The sequence below is a fragment of the Juglans regia genome, chromosome 4 (genome assembly GCF_001411555.2).
Source record: "Juglans regia cultivar Chandler chromosome 4, Walnut 2.0, whole genome shotgun sequence".
NCBI classification, from domain to species: domain Eukaryota; kingdom Viridiplantae; phylum Streptophyta; class Magnoliopsida; order Fagales; family Juglandaceae; genus Juglans; species Juglans regia.
Window position 1 is genome coordinate 2,228,400 of NC_049904.1, and position 9,384 is coordinate 2,237,783.

Genomic DNA, 9,384 nt, shown 5'->3' on the forward strand with positions numbered 1-9,384 from the left:
ACAAAACTGCTTGCAGAGTTTGGAGAGCATCTTGGAGGACTAAAGTGCTTGTCCCTGGGCGAACACTGCTTGAAAGGCAAAAGCACTCGCACCTAGGCTAGCACCACTGAAAGGCAAAAGTTCTTGCCCCCGAGCTAGCACTACAGATAACAAAAGTGTTTAACCCCTTGACTAGCATCATGTAAAGCCCAGGGAACATCAATCCATAAATGAGTGTTCCAAGTGCATGCTTAACGAGGAATTAAGCATGATGCACGTGTACATGATTTCAAATTATTTATTCTTATTGAATTGAAGTTTTCATTTTTCATTTAAAATTTTTAATCTATACGATAACGAGGAATCAAGCACATGCACGCTTTACTAATATATATATACTAGGCTGTGCCAAACAGAAGACATGAATAATAAACCAAAACACGTTATTTCAAATCTTGGGAAGCTTTAATAGCCTCAATTGACACTCGGCAACCTATACAAAGTTTTCCGTGTCTAAATAGAGAGGAATATGTTCTAGGCAAAAGAGAATAACAAACAAAAGGAACTGGATAGCTGCTAGGCTGTAACAACTTTATATATAAATTTCCCCATTCTGGTTGGAAAATATGCAGTTATGCTGTGTCCCTTTATGTTTCTATAGATGCAAAACCTCATGGATTGGAGCCAGATATAAGCAATGCATGCTGGTGGCAGTGAAGACAGCTTAAGGTTGATGTTCTTCCAGGAATCTGCACAGCTTCAATTGTCTCGTCAATCGCCACAATTTTATCTAAACCTCCTTCAATAACAAGAAACCAGCAAAATACTGATATCAAACTGCACAATGCCATAAATTAATGAGCATGCATGATTGTCCAAAGTTCCAAATGGATAGTTAAGAAAATAAGATATGATAGTCCAAAGTTCCGGGTGCAACCCTTTTTACCCGGATCATTGAGTCGGGAAGAAGTAATCTGAGTTTTAGTCTCTGAACTCTGAAGTCTTGAAAACAAAATACCAATGTTTTCTTTTCTTATTTAAAAAAACATAAGGAAAATTTGGCCAGTTTCCCCATGTACTTTGCTTCGATTAAGACTCGCCCCTGTGCAATTTGTTTTTGGAAGAATAGCCCAAGGTGCTATGACAAATTTGAAAATTGACTCATCATTGACTAATTCTGTCCATCTGACGTAACGGAAAACATGTAGTAATCTGTATAACTGACACAAGGAAATTCAATTTTTTTTTTTAAATTCAAAATTATACTAAAATTTAGAAAAATATTTTTCCAAATTTGAGTATATCTTTAAATTAAAAAAAACAAAAAGAATTTTCAACATGTCAATCTTATAGAATGCCTAAAAAATTGTACAGAAAGAATCTCAATCAAGACAAAGTAAAGAGGTTATTGGCCAATTTGTTTTTTTTATAAGTAGTTATTAGCCAATTTTCTAAAAAATAATATAAAAAATCATAACCCCACAATTATTCCGACCAAAAAGTTAAAGACTTATCTGGTCGATAAGAGGAGTGGACAAGAGTGGGAAAAGAAAACGAATTTGACACAACGAAAGCAGATGAACTCACATCAAGCAAAGGTGCTATTTGCACCGATCTCTACTCTTGGTTCAGCATATGTAGAAGAACCATCTTCTCTCAGATATTGTCCATTCAGACTTCCATCTAGTCCTCCAGAAGATTCAATGGTTTTAGAAATCTCTGCCTTGAGCTTCTCATGTTTCTCTTTTAAGTTTGAAGAATCTAAGGCCCCTGCAAGGCTCTGTTTAATCTGTTGCTCCAAAGCTGCAATTCTATTTTTGGACACTGGACCAGGTGTCTTTCCTGCCTTTGCAACCTCCAACTTCAGTAACTCGATTTTATCCTTTAGATCCGATGACTTGATTACGTTTTCAATTCCTTCCTTGATTTCTTCATTCAACTCTTCTATCTTGACTTTGACATCTGAGAATGAAGTCTCTTGTTCACTGAGCTCCTTCGCTTTCGACTTAACAACCTCAACATCCAAATCCAAGGCTTTGAAAGCATCAACCAACTCTAACTCTATATCTCTCTTCACCTTCATAACTTTCTCCCTTAGCCCATAGTCCAAATCCATGACTGTCGATGCCCCAGAATTTTCAATTTCAGCCTTCAGTGCCCTGAATTTCTCCTTTATATCAGACCGATTTGTGACTTCTGTAAATTTTCTATTGATCTCCTGCTTTAATGCGGCAGCCTTATTATTCTTTTCAGCAAGACTTTTGGTTTTAGATAATTCCTTCAACATGTCTAGCTTATGCTTCAACCTTTCATAATTAGGAGCCGCAGACAGGCCCTGGTTCAACTCATCCCGAAGCTTTTCGATCTTGTCCTTCAGGGCTGGATGCACAAGTTGATCCTGTGAATTTACTTTTGAAAATTCCTCACGTAACATCACAAGCCTGTCCTTCAGACCAATGGTTTTGACAACCTCAGAAAATTCACGATCAACCTCTCTTCTCAGTTTTTCCATCATCTCAGCCAGACCCAACCGTGGAGGTGTGACAGAGGGCTCCTTGGCATCCAATCTGCGTTGCATGAGTTTTTTGACCTCATCCTCTATGTTTTGATCGGAAGTCTTCCTGATGGGCTCATCTCTCTTTTTCATGTTGACCTTCTTCTTCGGATCTACTGGAAGTCCTTCCTGAAAACCACCGATTTTGCGGAACTTAAGCATGCGATGCTTCAGAAGATCTTGTGTGTCCATCTTCATGAGTTCCTATAGAAATGACAGATCTTAAATGAGACTAATACTGGATGCCTTCAATCATTTTTAAGATTCCCATGAGAAAGGCACTTACATCCATTGATTCATTAATTGCCTTTTTTATCTGTTTTGAGGACCAGGATGGATCCGCATGTGCACCACCAAGTGGTTCCTGTTAAAGGTTAAATGTAGAAGGGATCATCAAATTGAAATAACAGTTGTTATTGAGGTTAAGACAATTAAAAAAATAATTAAAATATGAATAATAAAATGGACAGCTATTTTACAATCCATTTCACAACCAAACAATTTGATTGTGCCACTTCATCAAAAATACCAAACTTTTAGAAGTTTTCATTTGATTTGCATAAATGCCCTCCTAAAGGAAAACGAAATTTTGCAAAAAGAGTTGTAAAAAGGATTGAGTATCTATCATTACTCTTGTTTTGATAGGTAGTTTGAAAGTTTCTACCATTACTCCTAAAATATTGATTATCTACTCGAGTACCATACATAAATAGATTGCCTGAATCACTTTTTGGCAGTTAAATAGATTGCCCAATTCACACATCTAGATCATACCTACAGATGTTTTAGTCACAGGAAATATCCAGAGAAAGGATAAAAGAAAAAAGAAAAACAGGAAAAAATGTTGGTTCTAAGAAGCTCTCTTTTGCCCCATACAGCAGTAGATACATCTCGTCAAGTATGCATGCAAACACCCATGTGTCATCTCCGTTTACTGTTTGGATAAGGTGCTGATTGTCATGGTTAGCATCGGTAGAAGTCATTTAAGAGAATGGAAGACAGACAGCTGAATAGAACATATAAGAAAGGATGCTTACAGGGATAATGCCATCTGCAATCTGCAGTCTGCACAACTCTGTCGCAGTAATCTTTAGCCTCTCAGCAGCCTGCAAAGAAGAAACTTGTTATTGATTATAGTTAAAACAATAAATACCACTGATAGACAAGCCAAAGAGTGAAAGTTGTAAAACCTTAGGAGCCGCTTTGGCACTTTTCCACAAGATTGCTGCACATGCTTCTGGACTGACGCATGACAATAATAAAGCCAAAACCAAAGAAAAAAATCAGCACATACAGATATGAAAGCACAACCATTTACATTAACTAATCCAGACGGAAATATATCCATAACAGGAAAGAAATAAGAAATCTACACCATATAATTCATTCATGGGTAGGACTATGACTTTGGGTGGCCAGACAGTGATAGCAATATTCATATCAAAAGCATGTGGGGTGTGTGTGCCAGGGGTGTGGCCATACAAAGCTAAAGAGAAAAGTATGTTATGTGAGGCAATGTCCTTAGGCAGGCACCAAGTGCCATTAGAGTACAGTAACATATCCCCCGTCTTGCATAACCAGACAAAAACTTCTCTCTCTTTTTTTTTTTTTTCCAGGTACTATGCTGTAGCATCTAACACCTAAAAGGAGATTCGACTCATTTTAAAAATGACGGCATATATCATTAATACCAAAAAGAATATTCGAGCAGCCTCACAAGCAATTATCACAGACTTCTGTGACTTATTATCAAATGAACAAAGAGGTAGACAGGAAACACAAGGTGCAGGTTGGCAATTGGCAACTAGTAATCCATTCTAACACAGGACTTTACAGACTTCTGAATTATCATCAAGACAATGCAATTATTCCAGAAATATGGTCAAATCCACCCCTCCCTTCCAAGTCGTTGATGATTTGGATTGATAACCCATAATGCTAACATACCACCCATATAAGGTCTATGTAATATGCAGTAGAAAAGAAGGCACATATCCGACAGAATATTAGTACTATCTTAAGGAGTTGCAATGAGAAGAAATCCAAGCTCAAATCACCTGGCAACATAGAAAACTGCATTTTCAAGCATGAGCAATTTGTTAGCACAGCCAATGGCAAGAGCACCACCAGAGCCACCTTCCCCAATGACAATAGAAACAATGGGTACCTTCAAACCAAACATGGTCCTTAAATTGTGCGCAATGGCTTCACCCTGCATATACATAAGACTTAAATATTAATAGCCTGCACTAAAAGACAATCGTATAAATTTCAAGTTACAGTTGTCCACATACTTGGCCTAGTTCTTCAGATTTAAGGTCTGCATATGCCCCGGGGGTGTCTATGAAAGTAACTATGGGAAGCCCATGGTGATCTGCATAATACATCATACGAAGAGCTTTCCGGTAACTGTATGATAATAAATTTTCCGTTAAGGTCTGATACTAACAAGTTGAGTAATCAAGAACTTGACAAATAGGTTGAAACAAAGGATTCTCTTCCATGTCAAAGCTAATTAATCAAAGAAACACGTCTTTATCATTCCACACACCCATGGGGAGTAGGCATCCCAAAGTTCCGTTGAATGTTCTCTTTTGTATTTCTACCCTTTTGGTGGCCCATGAACATGTACCTCCTACCATCTATGGTTCCTATACCAGTAACAATAGCCGGATCATCGTACCCAGCCCGATCTCCATGAAGCTCCACAAACTGTAAATAAGGGGTATATCCAAAAAAACATTTAAGATATAATTAATTGAGCATCCACAAGCCCAAAGGCAAAATCTAGTAAACTATTAAGAAAGAAGAAAACTTTAAAAGCAAATGAGAATATGAGTACCAGACCTTTTCAGTAATGCTAAACACATGATCAAGGAAAGTTGGTCTGTTAGGATGTCGTGCAATATTAACACGCTGTATAGGAGTGAGATGCGTATATAAATCCTTTAACGCCTGAAAAGAAAAATGGAGAGTAGTGAGAGCATTTCAGAACCAGTAACTATTTTGATAAGATTCCATCATCTGCAGTATAGCATCGACTTCCCAAAACATTTTTTTGTAAGTGACTTCCCAGAACATTTGTTAAGCAGATTGCATGAGGTAGGTCCATCATCATAAGTATCAATAGGAGGCTATCAACAGGAATTTGTGTTCAGATTTTCCACAAATCCATTATAAGGTTAAACATATTAAGGCTTACATCTTAGACTCCTAGGAGAGCCAAGCTTCTTATCCTGGCACACTTAAATGATTTTTTAGGGTTTACAGAACAAGTAAAGAACGTGTGCAATTCCATTATAGAAATAAAATTCTCAATAACTCCCAATGGCACTTCCAAAAAATAGGATCTGTAAAGCCAACCTCTATTGCAAAGATGCAGAATTCATAAACCTAATTAATTTTTGACATACTTGTAAATCAATGCTTGGGAAAATAACATATGCCGGTTATCTGAGGTCTTAATACATAATCACTTTTTATCACCATACACTGCTTTGTATTAAAATAGTCAAAGAAAAGTCGTTAGGTCATTTATTGAAACTAATGAATGCAAGCCTCATCAACATATAGTTCATCAAACCTGCTGATATTTATTCTCTAATGAAATAATCTGATCACTGAAGTCCAGACCAGTTTCGTTAGCCATTTTCCGGACCTGCACTCAATTATGAGAGCCAACCATTAAACCAAACTTTGGAAAAGTTTCAGCTCAACGAAGAAGCTATAACAACTGTAAATGGGATTTACATCAATGATTTTCTTCTCTAGATCAAGAAGAGGTCTCTCGAACTCCAAAGTTACGGGCTTGGGCTTCTCTTTCAACGGCTTAAAATGCGAGAGATGGCTAAGGACCCCACCTTTAACATTGGGATCCGCATTATCCGGCCACGGATGCTCATGCTTCTTCACCTTCCTAATCTTTGCTACGACCGCAAAATCTCTCCTCCTCGCGCCAAATTGCCCCCTTCCTAGGGTTCTAAGAGGAACGCCACTGACGCCGTTGCTCGAGCTCCGCAGAAGATCCGAAGCCGAAGCTCCGACGAATGCAGCCGGAGAATGAGGTATGGAAGCCATTCTCCGAATCAGAACGTCGACTTGTTCGAACTCACTCAGCCGAATCCCCCAACTAGATCTCCTAATTCCAAATACAGCTATAGAAATCATAAATCTCGAAAAAGAACAAAATATCTCAGAAAAAACACAGTAACGCTTTATTCGACATTAAAAAGAACGTATGGAAGTGCCAAATTTGGTTGCTCTAGACAAAACAGGGAAACAGAAGAAAGCGGATAACAAAGAGAACGGAGAAACAAAAAGAAAGCACTCGATAATGGATTTCTCACAAAAGTTTCCAATCAACTACTCCTAATTTAAATATTCGGCATCCATTTAGCTAAGCGGAGCTTCCGCAATTGTAGAAAGCACTGAAGCCAAACAAATAAAAGCTCAGGATCACAAAATTATTTTCATTTTCTCGACGTTCCTTCCATCATTTTCTCGGCAACTAAGCATAACAACAATTTAGGAAGAATACGACAATCCTAACCACGGATTCAACATGCACCGAACCCAAGTTCAGGATCAGCACAAAGAGAAACCAAAAGAGCAGATTACAAGAAACAAAAAAGAAATTTACCGGGAAAGTCTGGAGAGGATCTGTAAGAGAGGGAAAAGGAAGAAGGCTAAGCTTCAAAGTGGTTGGGAGGAATGTTGGGGTGAATGGAGATTATTAAGCAATGAGAGAGAGGCCCGAGGGGGAGTAGCATTGTAAAGATCGTCAAACCGAGAAATATATTTTGCCTCTTGTGTTTTGGGGGCTTTCTTTTCTTCTGTGTGCGTGAGAGGGAGTGCGTGTGGGTGGCGATACTTCCTATGCGAAGCCGATGGAGGGAGGGACCAGCTTTTTTCGGTTTGGCCGTTAACAGACGGCCTCTTCTACGCTTGCTCGGCATGTGTCTGCACTTCCCTCCACACGTGCCTGTCTATTGGACTCCTGAAATGATTCTTACAATCAAGTGTTGCACAATTATTTAAAAAAAAATAAATAAATATAAGATTTATATAAAATAAATTAATTTTTTAATAATAAATCTTTCTCTTCTCTATGATATTTACACATTTCACGACTATTATTCGTCCGATTCAGATGTAATTTGCTTTGAATTTTTTCACCTGTCTGAATTCTACGTATAAATATGACTATTAATTAATATTTAATATGTGTATTTAAATAAAATAATAAATTACTTATTAATTAAGTAAATGTGCCAAATGTAAGACTTTTTATAAAATAATATGTTTGAATTCCACGTATAAATATAACCATTAATTAATATTTAATATTATCTTTTTAGCCAATGACATGTGTCTTGATGGCACGAGACCCACATCTCCAAAATGGAGATCATAGGTTCGACCTCCTCCCCAATGTATATCACATATGATGTATTTAACTATGTAGAATACCGTCTTCTTTTTTAAAAAAAAGATATAATTAAAAAGTCATATTAATTTATAAACTTATTTTTATAATATTTTGTTTAGAGAAAAAAATTTCTTAGATAATTTAAAAACTTATTTATTATTGTGTCAAATACATTATTTTTTGGCCTTACAAATTAAGATGGAGGCTCTCGAGTGTTTAGTTAATGTACGTGGCTCTTTTAACTGCTTGTTTAATTAAGCTCTGTTCTATTCTATTTAAATATTTTTATGCCAAATACACCATCCACGTGGCACAATTTGATTAGGACAATAAGTTTAAAAATTTAAATCTTATATATTAAATTATATTATATAGATAATATATAATGTAACAGTACTTCTCTACTCTTTATAGTATTCTTACCGTCAAAATGGACTTACTTAGGAAAATGTTTGGGCCATCAAAGTACAGACCATTCTAAGGCTATTTTTATCTCTCCCAAAATGGGACAAAAAATGCCGAGAATGCGAATCAATCTAAAATTTGGCTGACGTGCTGTCTGGAGTATCGTATCGGACAGGAGACTTGTCTGTGTACGTGGTAATTTGTTGGTAAGGTTAGGTTAAGTTTGGTGGTCTGCACATAAATACTAATGTAATTTATAATCGTGAAGTCTGTAAATGTCATACAGTCATTTTAAAAAAATATATATTTTATTATTAAAAAATTAATTTCTTTTTATGTAGATTTCGTATTTATTCATTTTTTTAAAATGATTGTACGACGTTTGTACACTTACGATTACAATTATTATTTCTCATACTAACTACTCTCAAGAAATAATATTTGTAGTACGTAAGTATTGCTTTTTTTTTTTTTGAAATAATTGAATAAATATAATATTCACATAAAAATTAATTTTTTAATAAAAAATTCCACTTTTTTTTAAAAGAGTATGCAATATTTGTACAATTCATTACTCTTATATTTATATTTATATTTATACTTGTTTTTGTTTTTATTTTTTATTTATTTTTGGGTTGATGCACAACTTTATTTTATTTTTTCACGGTTGGTGACATTGCTCACAAAACTTAATATGATTTTAAATTTCATAAAACCTGGAAGTTAATATAATTTATTTTCATAAAATATATTATAAAAATGGTATTCTTTAGCAGCACAAACATGGGTTTGCTAGCTTCCACTTGGCCTCTACTCCCTTTTTTTGGTGTTTTAGAAAATCTATTTATAAATTTAGTTGTTGTTAATCTAAATAAAATGGTGTGGTGGAAACCCCTATCATATCAGCTAGTTTAAAAATATAAAGTTTAATATTTTCATAATTATAATAAGACTATAGTAATTGGTAATAAGATGTACTACAACTATAAATAAATTTTATAAGAATAAATTTATAAAT

The 9,384-nt window shown here is 35.6% G+C and overlaps 1 protein-coding gene across 6 annotated transcripts; it reads right to left on the reverse strand.

Annotated features, from left to right (window-relative positions):
• Window positions 1–383: 383 nt before the first annotated feature.
• Window positions 384–7,420, reverse strand: LOC109000808 (acetyl-coenzyme A carboxylase carboxyl transferase subunit alpha, chloroplastic-like). Of its 6 annotated transcripts, none has more exons than XM_018977823.2 (12): window positions 7,173–7,420; window positions 6,284–6,671; window positions 6,117–6,191; window positions 5,381–5,488; window positions 5,085–5,245; window positions 4,828–4,942; window positions 4,591–4,745; window positions 3,724–3,775; window positions 3,571–3,639; window positions 2,820–2,897; window positions 1,567–2,737; window positions 384–728 (listed from the first exon to the last, which is right to left on the reverse strand). In XM_018977823.2, the coding sequence occupies exons 2-11, from the start codon at window positions 6,608–6,610 to the stop codon at window positions 1,568–1,570; spliced, it is 2,310 nt and encodes a 769-aa protein (XP_018833368.1). In that variant the 5' UTR covers window positions 6,611–6,671; window positions 7,173–7,420; the 3' UTR covers window positions 384–728; window position 1,567. The 6 variants fall into 6 exon arrangements, with proteins under 6 accessions (XP_018833368.1, XP_018833367.1, XP_018833364.1 ...); XM_018977822.2 differs by having other exon boundaries at window positions 384–769; XM_018977819.2 differs by having other exon boundaries at window positions 384–778.
• Window positions 7,421–9,384: the final 1,964 nt, after the last annotated feature.

Excerpts from the sequence above, each read along its gene's own strand:
- LOC109000808 (XM_018977823.2), bottom strand. The coding sequence starts at position 6,610 with ATGGCTTCCATACCTCATTCTCCGGCTGCATTCGTCGGAGCTTCGGCT. Across the intron at positions 5,489-6,116 it reads TAGAGAATAAATATCAGCAG|GCGTTAAAGGATTTATATAC; the intron begins GTTTGATGAACT and ends TTTTCTTTTCAG. Across the intron at positions 3,776-4,590 it reads GCAGTTTTCTATGTTGCCAG|TCCAGAAGCATGTGCAGCAA; the intron begins GTGATTTGAGCT and ends GTCATGCGTCAG.